Below are 15,447 nucleotides of genomic sequence, written 5' to 3'. Positions count from 1 at the left end.
TTTTTGTACAAAATGGAATGTTTATTATTTCCTGTTAGCAGGTTTAGTATACAATATAGTACAAACAAATCAGCAAAACTTCATCAATTGGCTTTACAAGTTTAGTATTCTTTTAATTTTACAAGGTGAAATGGAAAATATTATTTCTGAGGTAATAATTAACACAACCTTCTCTTTTAAATTATTTATAGGAAAGTAATGGGGACTCTGTAACCCACCAGGGAGGGGAAGTATTAGGAAATTATCAAAAGTACAACTTCTTTTGGTCATCTTTTAATTTTAATGTACATCCAACGGAGAACTGTGGTTTAGTTTCTTATGGAATTACATTCCATCAGTTGGAATTACATTATCAAGTACAATTTATTTTTCAAAATAAAACAGTGTTATAAAATTAAACGTTGAAGTCCATTTCCCAGATTAAAACTTACGTAGGTTTCAGTTCTCCTCTTTTTCTCTGCAACCTGCTCCACATTTTAACAGTTAAGCTTTAATAGTTCATGGTCCTTTTACATTTTCTGGTGGTGGTGCTCGTATAGCTAGTGTGCAAGCAGAAGACTCACAGTAGCCAGGAGGTCCTGCACGCCCAGGTGGACCAGGAATACCAGGCTGTCCAGCCTTTCCAGGTGGCCCTCTCATACCATCACGGCCATCCCTACCAAAGCTGTTCTTGCCAGGCTCCCCTATACCGAAGAAAAGCAATGGCATTATTAGTACCTGTGGCTCATATGAAGTACAGACTATTGCTATCCATCTTAATACTGCACCCTATTTGAGCATGTTTTCTTCCGAAGTACTACTGAACTATTCCCACTGATGAACAAGCAAACTAAAGAGAGACAGAAACAGAACTACAGTATCCCTCAACCATTTCTGAAAAAAAAAATTGGATTTCTTTCCCCTAAAGGCTGTGGATCTGACTTGTGAGATTCAAGTCAGAAATTGGCCGAGTATAAGTAGGTTAGGCTATCTATTGCCTTGTTAATTAATTAATTGATTAATTAATTAATTAGTGTGCTGCCCCACACTGTTTTGAGCACTTTATGTAGTCCTGTGCAGGTCTGTAGTCTAGTGTAGTTTTTGTGTTGTTTTATGTAGTTTAGTGTAGCTTTGAGTTGTCTCACATAATCTAGTGTAGTTTTGTATTGTTTCATGTAGCACCATGGTCCTGGAGAAACATTGTTTCATTTTTACTGTGTACTGCACCAGCAGTTTATGGTCGAAATGACAATAAAAAGCGACTTGACTTGACAATGTGCATTTCATTACTGGGGGTGCCAGCACAATCCTCGCTGAATTGATTTGTCTCAAACGATGCATTTCACTGTACTGTATGTGGACCACCACCATCCAGGCCATGCTCTCTTCTCACTGCTGCTTCCAGGAAGGAGGTACAGGAGCCTCAGAACCCACACCACCAGGTTCAGGAAAAGTTATTACCTCTCAACCATCAGGCCTTTCAACCAGAGGGGATAACTTCACTCAACTTCACCTGCCCAATCACTCAACTGTTCCCACAATCTATGGACTCATTTTCAAGGAGTTTTCATCTCATGTTCTTCATATTTATTGCTTCTTTTTTTTCCTCTTTTTGTATTTGCACTGTTTGTTGCCTTTTGCACTCCGATTATTTGTCCATCCTGTTGGGTGAGTTCTTTCATTTCTTGTATATGCTGTGAATACCCACAGGAAAATGAATCTCAGGGTTGTACATGATGCCATATATGTACTTCGGTAATAAATTTGCTTTAAACTTTGATGTTCAATGTTTGACTCCATTTTGCCGACTAAAGATGCTATTGCTCGCTGATTAAAGTGACAAGGGAGATTGAAACATCAGGGCAAATGCAAAAGCTTGGAGATCATTTGGGTGCTTTAGCACTCTCCAGTCCCTGAAAGGATTCCAGGAAACAGAGGCAACATGTGGCGAGAAGGCTACAGGACAGGATGCAGACCGTTGCTTGACTCCATTTCACTGATTGAAACTTCCATTGTTCACCAATTGAAGTGAGGATGGAGATGAAGCATCATGCAAGTGTGATGGGTGATGCCAGCTGCCTGTCTTTTGATCGACCTGCTACGGGGGGAAAGGTCTGCCGCTGGGCCCGGAGAATGTTACCCAGGTTTTCTGCATTTTTGATGCGGACTTGGACTTACGCTTTTTTCAGTCTTACAGTTTTTATATTCTGTGTTTTTCACCCGATCTTTCTTGGGGTTTTTTGTGCTGAGAGGGAGATTTGGGGGTCAATGTGTTCTATTTTGTTCATTTTCTGGTGTGGGAGGAGGGATTTGGGGGTCGATGCACCTGCTCCATTTTTGATCATATTTTGTCCTGTGAGAGGGGTTTTGGGGATCAATGATCCTGCTGCCTTTCTTTTCTTTCTTGGTTTCATGGCTACTTGGAGAAGATGAATTTTAACTTATATATACTTTGATAATAAATGAACCTTTGAATTTTGTTAATTTGAACGAATACATGTTGTAATGATAAATACAGATGCTTTTCATTGCAATATTTTGAGGATAGGTTTGACAGTTCTTTTTTTTTTCTTCAGGGAGACATAGGGCCACGAGGTCTACTGGGTGAGTCTGGCCCCAAGGGTGATCTAGTTAGTAGTGTATTGTCACTCATTCCTGTTTTTGGGTATGTATGTGTAAGCTTTGCATATCTATTTAGATCATACTGTAATTCATCCGATTGATGAGTATTAACTAAGGAATTTAAACATAGCATTATTTTTGTAACCATCAAAAAAAGAACAGAAACATCATGGAAAAATATAGAACTAGAGCTAACAGCACCAATAAGGACTTTCTCCTTATAGGTATGTCTACCAAAAAATGTGATTTGCATTACGGTCCAATTTTAACCCATATGCTACAAATGTTTAGAGCAACAGAAAAATTCTGAAAATTTAAAAGCGTATGGTGCAAATCTTCTCCATTATGGAACAATAATCATCTCCTATCTGGGGGAAACCATTCACTAACAGAACTTGGGAGGATAAAGGTATTATAACTCTTCAAGATATTAATGGGGCAAGTACTATCCTTAGCTTTCAAGAACTAGTATCTCGATATAATATTGATAAACATTCTCTTTTCTTCTACTTTAGAGTAAGATCAGCTTGTAAAGCCTACGGGGTTCCCTGGGGGTCAGATTTAAAGGACCATCCCATTTTAAGTTGGATACAGAGTGCTCCAGGACAGATAGTGTCATATATCTATGATAAATTAAACTCCCAGAAATATATGCCCACAACAGGAATGAAAGCCTGGGATGGGGACATATCTGAATTGGGACAAGACTTAGACTGGGATGCGATTTGGGATAATGCTGCTGGTGCTTCGAAAAACTCAAATCATCGGTATATACACTTGAAATTTGGTCATAGAGCATATCTAACACCGAGAATTAGACATCAAATGGGACTGGTTCCTAACCCATATTGCTCATTTGCCCCCATAGAGCCGTTGGCTCTTTTATACATGGTGTATGGGAATGTCCAGGGGCTTTTGGTTTGTGGGGAAAGGTTATCAGTACTCTTACAGAACTAATGGGGGTACAATTACCAATGGGCCCCACTGTACCTCTTCTAAATGATGACTCCCACCTTTCCCTTACGGAAAAACCACGTCAAGTCTGGCTGGCAGGCCTGACTGCAGCTAAGAAGATTGTAGTCCAACGTTGGAAACTTCCCCATGATACTGATTGGCTTCGGAGTTTTTTGAACATTTTTTACCTGGAACTATCATCAGCAAGAGTAAATGATGCACAACCAAACACAATCTTAATGTGGACAAATTTGATATCTAACTTAAAAGAACTTCTGCTAAAATAGGAATGCTCTGTCTATGTATGCACTACTATTCAGTTGGTTGGTGGAGGGGAGAGACAGGGGTGGAGAGGGGGGTGGGGTTGAGGGTTGGGGATGGCTGAGTTAAACAGTCAAAATGTAATCAGCAACTGGTTGTATTGAATGTAATTTGTTGGTGTTGCAATAAAAATTAGTGATAAAAAAGAACAGAAACAAGATGAGTAGAAAAAACACTTAGTTCATTGTTATTAGTTTGTACCCACTACCTGAAAAATGTGGCATGAACAAATCTGATGGCAACTTTCAAAAAGGAATTGGTTAAATACTTGTTGAGGAAAGTTTGCCAAGTCTGGATGAATGGAGAGAACTAGGACTAATTTAGATAGTTCTTTTAAAGAGATGGCACAACCATTGGAAATTAGTCTGAACAGGCAGGAATTGTTAAGGAAATCACTGGAAGTGTTGCATAAGAGGTGGTTGGTGGAGATTTTAAATTGTGTGTAGATGCAGATGGAGCTGAGCTGAAAACTCAGCTTCCAAAGGTGAAATGAAGGGAAGCAAGAATCAACAGAGAATGGTGATAAATTGAGACAAGGGCACAAATGGATATGTTGATGAGGATGAAGATATTCCCAGATAGGGAATATCATTACAGGAACTGCAGGTCTGCATGGACTGGTGAGCAGGACCAGCGTTGTATTGGTAATAGAGGTCTCAGGAGAACAACTACAAAACTATGGAAAATTGAAGACTGTGGATGACAAGGAAAAAAATCAAGTTTTCACTTGTGTGAGAAGGAGATTGCAACGTCTTAGACGTGGTTGTAAGGAATTTCACTGGTGTTGCCTCATGTTCAGCAAGGGAAAGTAGGCCCTTGCTGAACATGAGCATATGGCCTCAAAGTTGTCCAAGAATTGCTGCATGCGCAAATAGGGGGATTCCATATCCATATCCAGTTTGATCCAACTACCTTACTGGAATTGCAAGGGTCTCTCATTACTGTCCTCAAACATTTCCCTCTCTTCCTCCTCCTCAAGCAGAGCACTATAAACATCTTCTGGACTGATCTGGAGTTCACATCAAAAGAAATCTAGGAACTGGATCTGTTGCTTCAACATACATCAGTTGTGTGCTCAATAGTGCTGAATATCTATAGTTCAAAGATAATTCTTTTTCAGGATATTGCTATTAGATAAAGACAGAGAACACATGCAGTAATACTAAGCAAATCTTCCTAACTTGGATAAAGTAATAAGCTGGGTCACTATTGTAGTTTTCAACCTGATCTGAACACAAATACACATCCGACCTGACCCAAACCTGACAGTCAGATCTCATCGGGCTTGGTTCAGATAACCAACCACTGGAATGTTCCTTTGATTAAGTTGGATGAACCATTTACTATGTGCAGAGGAAACAGATACATAATTTTATGGTCAGCTTGATAAATCTGTTGTAAATAACATGGCAGTAAAATTGCAATACAGACCGTTGTCTTGGTAAGGAATAGATACATTCTTAAAAGCTTAAGCAACAACACAAAATAATAATAATCACAAAACGTCATCCTTAAAAGTTTGCAAACAATAAAAAAGAATAGGCCAGTTGATTTTAGCCTTGTTTGCTCATACCTGGTAGACCTTGTGGCCCGGGCAAACCCCTGGGTCCTCTTCCTGGCAGTCCCTTATCACCCTTATCACCTTGGTCACCTGCACAGAAATTCATGTTATACATTGACATAGAACAAATAGGGAAATTACCATAACAAAAATGTTAAAATTGAATAAGTAAAATAATATTTTGTTGTTGCAGCCCTATTGCCATCATTCAACTTCTTTTTTAATAAACAAATTTAGACTATGTTATATAACCACATAACAATTACAGCACAGAAACAGGCCATCTCGGCCCTTCTAGTCCGTGCCAAACGCTTACTCTCACTCAGTCCCACCTACCTGCACTCAGCCCATAACCCTCCATTCCTTTCCTGTCCATATACCTATCCTATTTTTTTTTTAAATGACAAAATCGAACCTGCCTCTACCACTTCTACTGGAAGTTCGTTCCACACAGCTACCACTCTCTGAGTAAAGAAGTTCCCCCTCGTGATACCCCTAAATTTTTGCCCCCTAACTCTCAACTCATGTCCTCTTGTTTGAATCTCCCCTACTCTCAATGGAAAAAGTCTATCCATGTCAACTCTATCTATCCCCCTCATAATTTTAAATACCTCTATCAAGTCCCCCATCAACCTTCTACGCTCCAAAGAATAAAGACCTAACTTGTTTAAACTTTATCAAGTTTGGAGAAGTAATGCTTAATAAAGACCAGTTAATTCAAACTTCAAAAATCTGTAGTTACATTAAGAACAAACTTGACTGACAAAGCATGCAATGTATATGTTAAAGGGTTGAATAAGAAAGGTTTGGCAATTCACCAAGACATGAAGCTGTATAAGTATACTATAATATTAAACTGGTTGATCTGAAATTTTCATTATTCTTTCAGCCTTTCTGAATCTGCAACCTTCTGACAATATGGTTTATGTGCAAGTATTATCATCCATGTATTTTAAAAGGAAGTGTTTGGCAGAAGCAATGTTTTGCTTGACCATTACCTTTTTGTCCTTTGTAACCAATTATGCCAGGTGGTCCTTTGAGGCCAGTGAGTCCACGAGCTCCTGGTTGTCCAGGGAAGCCATTGTCTCCAGGTGGACCTGGGGGGCCAGGTGGTCCAGGACGTCCTGGCATACCCATGATTCCAGATTCAGGTCGCCTAAGGCTGGAGGCCAAATGAGCCAAGTGTTCTGTCGGGTTATAGCAGGTCAGCAAATTACACAATGCCACTAAAACAAAGTAAGATGCATTTTTGCTCTGCATACTTGTTACAGTATGTGCAATCCTTTCCTGTGATAGAAATGTAGAACATAAAGCTCTGGTGAAAGCCAGTCAGATAAATTGATCACTTAAGTGTTTGCTCCCCCATACAATTTCCTTCCCACCCCTCTTTATTTAAACACTCTCAGCCACACATTTTATTTGTTTTTCAATGTTCATCTAATGTCCCTTGATCTGCAACACCTTAACAATACTTTGCAGGTGCAAATTCCACATTCTGTTGAAACAAATATTTGCAATTCCTTTTGGAGTAATATGAAATTCTAGAACATAGAACATAGAATACAGCACATTACAGGCCCTTCAGCTCACAATGTTGTGCAGACCCTTAAACCCTGCCTCCCATATAACCCCCCACCTTAAATTCCTCCATATACCTGTCTAGTAGTCTCTTAAATTTCATTAGTGTATCTGCCTCCACCACTGACTCAGGCACTGCATTCCACACACCAACCACTCTCTGAGTAAAAAACCTTCCTCTAATATCCCCCTTGAATTTCCCACCCCTTACCTTAAAGCCATGTCCTCTTGTACTGAGCAGTGGTGCCCTGGGGAAGAGGCGCTGGCTGTCCACTCTATCTATTCCTCTTAATATCTTGTACACCTCTGTCACATCTCCTCTCATCCCCCTTCTCCCCAAACCTCCTTCTCTCTAGCTCCCTTAATCTCTGATCATAATGAATACTCTCTAAACCAGGCAGCATCCTGGTAAATCTCCTCTGTACCCTTTCCAATGCTTCCACATCCTTCCTATAGTGAGGTGACAGAACTGGACATAATATTCCATGTGTGGCCTAACCAGAGTGTTATGGAGCTGTATCATTACCTCGCAGCTCTTAAACTCTGACCCTTGACTTACGAAAGCTAACACTCCATAAGCTTTCTTAACTACCCTATCTACCTGTGAGGCAACTTTCAAGGATCTGTGGACATGTACACCCAGATCCCTCTGCTCCTCCACACTACACTCCACCTCAATTCTCAGTGTATTTACATAATAACTGTGAAAATATTGACAATTTTCTAATACTGAAACATTGTGATGACAAGTGTTATTTATAAAGGCATTCTGTTGAACTAGGTTAGACATAGTGAGGCAGCATCCATCAACAGAGAACCACAGAAGAAACTTTGATTTGAAAGTTAACTTCAACAGTGCAGAGAGTAACTTGAAGAGCAATAACCTGCAGGGCAATGGTCTATAAAATATGGGATAAAGCTTTGGTCCATTTTGGCTTGCCTGGATACAATGGGCTGACCAGTTCCTGTCATGCAACAAATTTCTATAATTCTATTGTAAACATTCTGTTCAAGAAAAAGGATAAGTATTGACCTATCATTCATTTAATTAACCTTATAACTGACTTTAATCCTAAAATTTATGTTACTTCAATGACCAATCAATCTCTGTAGAGCACCTTGCGACAATCAGCCTGATTGAGGGCGTCGTTTTAGTGCCATAGTTTTACTTGGGTTATTCAAATTAATCAATTAACGTCTCTGTGAGCTCTGAGTTCAAATGAAATTAATTAGGTAATTATCAAATGTAGATCCATTTCCCAAAATATCCTATATTTCAGTCCAACACTATAAAGCAAAGTGCAGTGAACCTATGAAATTTATTGCCACAGACAGCTGTGGCGGCCAAGTCATTAGGTATGTTTAATGTGGAGGTTGACAGGTTCTTGAGTAGTAGGGGTGTCAAAGGTTACGGAGGAAGGGCAGGAGAATGGGGTTCGGTGGGATAATAAATCAGCCATGATGGAATGGCAGAGCAGACTCAATGGGCCAAGTGACCTAATTTTGCTCTGTGTCTGATGATCTTATATACAGTGAGAATTAGAGTTCTGCTTGAGTTTGAAAATTAAATCTGATTCTGATTCTGACCTGACTTCACCCCAAGACACATAGAACAATGGGAAAAAAAAGGTTTGCTACACAGCCCAGACATGGAGTAAAGCCAGAGGTACATACAATAACACTAATATAATTTTCATGAGCTGGACAAAGTACTGAGCGGGCCAGCACACCTCAGCTCAACCAGAGCCCAACAGGCCATGTATGTCAGGCCATTTTAGGCTTTGGGAAGATAGTCACATGCTAATGGCAATGTTCAACTGATTACACTAGATTAAACATTTTATTTACTTTGTTATGCATTCTTGATGCACAACTTTACTTATTTGGTGCAAACATTTTTTTGCTGAGATCTGGAATCTGAAAGGATTGAGAAAGCAAGTCAAAAAGGACTTTCAAAAGGAATTTGTTAAGAGGAGAAAGCTACAAGGTATGGTGAAAATGCATGATATGGATAAATTGGCTTCCTTTTCTGCTGTATAATTGCACACTCTATGAAAAAAAGAACAGAAGTGTTCAGAGCACATTGTAGAGATCATGATTCTAGATTGGGTTTGATGTGTACATATTTGATGCTGATAGCTGTAGTCGTTGTAATAAATTTCCTTTGCACATCAAAATCCCTGAACACAATATGCCCAGTAGTAACAGTAAATGTATGTAAATCTTGCTTAAAGAGTTAGCCCTGTTTGCATCACATGTAGAATAGTACTGTGGCACAAAAATCCAGCACCTACACTACAGAGTTATAATTCTGGAAACACATTGTGTCTGCTGGGAAATTCATTTTAATTAAATGAATCTGAAATTAAAAGACGTTTTGAGTAATGGTGGACATGTTAATGGGAGAGAATGCATGAGGTTTTGTATGATTAGTAACTTTCCGAGGAAGACAATCCACAAACCTTACACAGTCTACTCATTTAGCAAGTTACTCAGTTTTAGGTGAAGCTGGAAGTGAGCATCTCAGAAATGGAGGGTGAGGAAAATCAGGAGATTCATCTGGTTTAACATGAAAGAACTGTGTTTTTGGTGACTGCTGACTAGTTATAAAGCTAAAGAGAAGCATGGATACTGGTTAGATTCTAATGTAAGATTCTTAGATCTTTCCAGAAGACTAATATAGGGTCAACAGTCAGAAGTGCTAAACATATTAAATCAAGGCACTGCACATATTAAAACAATTTGCTAGAAAAGGTAAAGAGAGAATTTCTTGTGATGGAGGGATATCTGCAATCTTAGAACTAGATCATTCAGGAGGGAGAACACAACACAATTAGAGGACATAAATGTAGAAATGTAGAATTCCTTTCCATTTATTTCAGTTTGGAGTTAATTTCTGGCATCCTCTGTATGTCCTCCCCATAGAATACATGGATTTTCTCTGGGTGATCTGGTTTCCTCCCACAATTCAAAGACGTAGCAGGTAGATTAATTGGTCATTGTAGGTTGTCCCATGATTAGGTTAGGGGCTGTTGGGGATTGCTGGGTGGACATGACTTGAAGGGCTAGAAAGGCCTACTCTGGACTGCATCAATGAACAAATTAAATAAATAAATAGGCGTAGGAGCTGGGGAAATTTGAATACAATTAATGGCACAAATCTTAACAGCATTGATGCACAAAGGGATTCAAGTGTTCCTTGAAAATGGCCAAGCAAGTAGACAGGATGGTCAAAAAACAGGTGTATGTCATGTTTACCTTCATTCATCAGGACACTGAATATAAAAGTAAGATGTCTTGCTACAGCCATAAGATTAAAAATTTAGTCAAATTATATTTGGAGTATTTGTGCAGTTTTGGTGGTCCCATTACAGAAAGGGTGTGAAGTCAGTGGAAAGGATCCAGAAGAGGTTTACCAATATGCTGCCTGGATTAGAGAGTATGCGCTATAAAGGAAGATTGGACACCTGATAAAGGGGAGATCTGACAAAGATTTTTTTTTAAATAATGAGAGGCACAGAATAGGTAGGCAGTCAGAATCTTTTTTCCAGGCTAGAACTATCAAATAGGTGAGGGGGAATCTTTTTATGGAGAGGGTGCAGAGGGTGGTTGGTGTCTAGAATGGGTTACCAGAGGCTGTGGTTTAAGCAGGTATTTGGTGGAGTTTATGAGGCTTGTAGATAGACACATGGATATGAAGGGAATGGAGGATATGGATAATATACAGGAAGAGGACATTTAATTTAAATTGGCATCAGGTTGGGCTCAAAATCAAAAGTCAAATGGCCTCTCCAGAGCTGAACTGCTCTATGTTCTGTGAGGTGGCAGCAGAGACACTGGATGCATTGGCTGAAACTTTTCAGAACTCACCAGATTCTCAGAGGAAAACTGCCATTGTGACTTCTTTGTTCGAAAAAAAGAGAAAGGCAGAAGACAGGGAACAAAAGGCCAGTTCCTATAACGGTTATTATTTGCAAGATGCTTGAGTCAAACAGGATATAAGACCATAAGCCACAACTGCAGAATTTAGGCTATTCGGCCCATTCAGTCTGTTCCACTATTTTTTCAAGGCTGATTTATTTTCCCTCAGTCCCATTCTCCTTCCTCCTCCCCATAATTTTTGACAACGTTATTGATCAATAACCTATCAACCTTCATTTTAAATATATCTAATGACTTGGCTTCCAAAGCTGTTTGTGGCAATGAATTCTTGAGAATCTCCTCCCCCTGGCAAAAGAAATTCTTTCTCATCTGTTCTTAACGGGATGTCCTTATATACTGAAGCTGTGCCCTCTGGACCTAGACTCTCCGACTGATGGAAGCATTCTCTTCACATCCACTCTATCTACAGCAGGTCTTTCAATAAAATCCCTCTCATTCTTCTAAACTCTGCTGATTACAGCCTGACTGTCATCAAATGTCCCTCATATGTTAACCCTTTCATTCCCAGGATCATTCTTGTGCCACTTCAGGACCCACTGCAATATCAGCACATGCTTTTTTGGATTATGGGGCTGAAAACTTAACTATAGTACAGATGGGGTCTGAACAATGGCTTATAGAGCCTCAGCACTACATTCTTACTTCTATATTCTAGTCTTCTGGAAATGACTGCTAACACATTTGCCTTTGTTACTGCCAACTCAAACCTGCTAATCGTTTCAGAAAGCTGAACATAATTAAACGTTGTCAACATGGTTTTATAAAAGGGAAATAAATCATCTTTGACAAATTTGTTCAAATTCTTTTAGGATGTTGCAGGGAGAGTTGGTAGACATGATGATGTAGTTGTACATTTCTTAAAGGCTTTTGACAAGGTGTCAAGGCGGCTAGTGCATATATTATAAAGCCATGGTATCAGAGTAAGTGTATTAGAATGGATTAACAATTAGCTATCTTACAGAAAACAAAGTTGGAACAAATGGATCCTTTTTGGACAGGAAAGATGTAACAGTGGAGTTCCACAGGTACTAGTTTTTTGGCTGCAATTAATCCATTAATCATCTGGAGTAAGGAATAATACGGAAGCTTCCTAAATTTGCCAATGATATGAAAATCAGTGGAAAGGCATATTGTGATCCTGCAAACTGACCTAGAAAGTTTAAGGGAACAAACGACTGGCAAATGGAGTTTAATGTGGAGAGGTTTGAGGTTTTCCATTTTGGTAAGAAAAATCAAGACAGATTATTATCTAAATGAAGAGAGAATGCATGTGAGTGAAGTTTAGAGGGATCCAGGCATTTGGGTCCAAAAAGTTCGCAGGCAGGTCAGCAAGTAAAGAAGGTAAATGACATTTTAGCCTTTTTTGCAAAGGGGTTGGAGTTTAAAAATAGAGAGATTTTTGTTGCAATTGTACATGGTGTTCCTGAGACCTCAGCTAGAATACTGCATACATAGAACAGAATAGCACAGCACACTATGCTGTGCCAGACGAATTAAACTGAAGACATCTAACCCAGCTGCCAACATAACGTCCATATTTCTCCATTCTCTGCATTTTCATGTTCCTATCAAACAGCACCTATTGTATTTGCTTCCACCACCACACCTGGCAGCACATTCCAGACACCCACCACTCTGTATAAAAAACTTGCCTCACTCATCTCCTTTGAACTTTCCCTCTTTCATCTTAAATGCATACTTTCTGATACTCTGATCCAGGGATAAAAAAAGGTATTGGCTGCCTATCTTATCTATGCCTCTCACAGTTTTATATACGTCTGTCAAGTTCACCGCAGTCTTTGCCACTCCAGAGAAAAAAATGCAAGTTTGTTCACCTTAGGTCCTCTTACCTAAAAAAAGGTATAGTGACACCAGCATAATTCCTGGGATATGAGGGTTGTCTTATCAAGAAAAAGTAAATAGTTTTGATCTGTACTCTTTAGAACTTAGAAAAATCAAGGTGACCTTACTCAAACATATAAGATTCTAGGAGGCTTGAGGGTGTAGACATCGGGAGGTTTTCACTTCTGGGGGAGTCTAGAAAAGGAGATGACTATTTGAAACTGAGGTACATAGAAACATCTGAATGCAGAGGGAGGAGATTCTCTGGAACTCTCTGCCCTGGGCATAATGGAAACTGGTTTATTAAAAGTATTTAAAGTAGAGGTGGATAAGTACTTAATACATCAAAGAATAGTGGGATATGGAGAAATGGCATAGAAGAGGAAATGACACAGCATAAATCAGCCATGATCAAATGATGGGTCAGGCTTACTCCTTACTTCTTTTTTGTGCTCATGTGTTTCTAGGTTGTTATGACGGAATTGCTTTGCTAGTAACCAGCAAAGATTTGATGGGCCAATCTGTCTCCTTCCATGCTTTAATAATTCTATGATTCTACAAAATCACTTCTTATTCCTCTTATCTCCATAGTACTCCCCCTCTCTCCAAAACACAACCACTCACCCAAGAAACATTGACTTTAAATCAACAACACACAAAATGCTGTGTTCTACCAGCATTTTGTGTGTTGTTGTTTGAATTTCCAGCATCTGCAGATTTCTTCGTGTTTGGACTTTAAATCAACCTTGGTTGAAATGGACATCAAAAAACTGCACTGTAAAGTTGCAACAATAACAAAATAGTTACCTTGCATTACTCTCATACACACAGTTCTTATGTGCTGGTCCGTAGGCTCTTTACCCTAGGAATGTTAATTAAAAAGGCAAGATTAAAAAATATTGCAAAATCAAACTCAGAACTTGACAGGGAAATTGAGGTCATGAGCATGAATAAATAGAAAATTGTAGGCATAGTGTACTCATACAGGAAAACCCTGTTTTCCAGGTAATCCCGTAGGTCCACGATCTCCTTGTAACCCTTGTGCTCCAATTGGTCCCTGGGGACCTTCTGTACCAGGCAATCCACGGAAACCTTCTTTGCCACGGGACCCAGCCTGACCAACTTTACCATGCTGGAAAATTAAAAACAGAATCACAGAATAAGCAGAATTTAGAGCTACACAAGTTTCACTCTTACCCAAAATCTCTAGTACCTTCCCTGTGTGTCTTCATAGTGTTGAAAGTAAGTCTTACGGTAGAGCCTCTAATAATTCTTAGAAAATCAAGCTTGGAACTATTTATGGCTTTTAGAGTTTATTTCCTTCCAACTACAACCTTTATACTTTTAAAAAACGCAGTTGGCATTATCTATTTACAGCATCCTGATCTATCCCTTCAGAAAAATGTTTAAAAGTCTACAATGCAATATTGCATAATGTTAATATAATCTTTTGTAAGTCTGGAGAAATTATTGCCAATTTAACTAATCTGGCTGCAGGTACAACAGTGATGGGATTTATTAGTTGAGCAATACACAACTCTATAAAATTATAAGATATAGGACCAGAATTAGGCCATTCAGCTCATTCAGTGTACTATACTATTTAATCATGTTTTTTTTCAACCCACTCTCCTGTCTTTACCCTGTAACCTAACCCCTTTACCAATTAGAAACATATCAATTTCTGCCTTAAATACATGCAAAGCCCTTTGTGGCAACCAACTCCATTGAATCACCACCATCCAGTTGAAGAAATTTCTCATCATCTCAGTTTTAAAGGGACGTCCCTTTATTCTGAGGCTGTACCTTCATATCCTAGACTTTACTACTTATGGAAACATCCTTTCTCCATCCATTCTATTCATGCCTTTTAGTATCCAATAGGTCTCAATGAGATCCCTCAACATTCTCCTGAACTCCAACAAGTACAGGCCCAGAGACATCAAATGATCCTCATATGTTAAGTTTTTTATTCTTGAGATCATTCATGTGAATTTCTTCAGGGCCATCTCTTGGACCAGAAACTCCTTCATTAGAAATGTGGCCCAAAATGGCACCCAATTTTCCAAATGGGGTCTGACCAACACTTTATAAAGCCTCAGCAGCACATCCTTGCTTTTAAATTCTAGTCTTCTCAAAACAAATTCTAACACTGCATTCAACTTCTTTAGTGCTCTCTTAACCTGAAAGTTAATCTTGAGGGAATCCTGAACTAGTCCCTCTGTACCTCTGAGCTCTGAATTTTTCTCCCCATAAGAAAATAATCTATCCATTATTCTTCCTACGGTAATGCATAACCCCACAGTTCCCTGTGCTGTATTCCACCTGTCACTTCTTTAACCGTTCTCTCAAGCTGTCGAAATTCCTCGGCAGGCTTCCTGCCTTTGTGACATTACCTGTTCCACCACCTATCTTGATATCATCTGCAAACTTAACCACAATGACATCAGTTTCTTCACACACATCATTATTGTATAAAGTACATGTTTTCAGTTCCAACACAGACTCTTGTGTAACTCCACTAATTCTCCAATGAATTAAGTCCTAGCCTGTTCAACCTTCCTCTACAACTCTGCCTTTTGAGTCCTGGCAACATCCCCATAAATCTTCTCTGCGTACTCTTTCCTATATCAGGGTAACCAAATCGA

General features: G+C 39.2%; 1 protein-coding gene across 2 annotated transcripts in view; it reads right to left on the bottom strand.

Moving 5' to 3' along the window:
- Positions 1-15,447, bottom strand: part of col9a1b (collagen, type IX, alpha 1b) — a 104,991-nt gene continuing 89,544 nt past the window's right edge. For both annotated transcript variants that reach the window (XM_073056499.1, XM_073056500.1), the window contains exons 28-32: positions 13,785-13,931; positions 13,607-13,661; positions 6,436-6,624; positions 5,450-5,527; positions 1-683 (exon numbers count right to left, since the gene is read on the bottom strand). In XM_073056499.1, the coding sequence (XP_072912600.1) occupies positions 499-683; positions 5,450-5,527; positions 6,436-6,624; positions 13,607-13,661; positions 13,785-13,931 (654 nt within the window). In that variant the 3' untranslated portion in view covers positions 1-498. The remainder of the gene's footprint in view (positions 684-5,449; positions 5,528-6,435; positions 6,625-13,606; positions 13,662-13,784; positions 13,932-15,447) is intronic.

Source organism: Hemitrygon akajei, chromosome 9 (assembly GCF_048418815.1).
Source record: "Hemitrygon akajei chromosome 9, sHemAka1.3, whole genome shotgun sequence".
In the NCBI taxonomy this organism is placed as follows: Eukaryota; Metazoa; Chordata; class Chondrichthyes; order Myliobatiformes; family Dasyatidae; genus Hemitrygon; species Hemitrygon akajei.
Note: the sequence above shows the minus strand (reverse complement) of the source record. Positions and strands in the feature narration are given on the sequence as shown.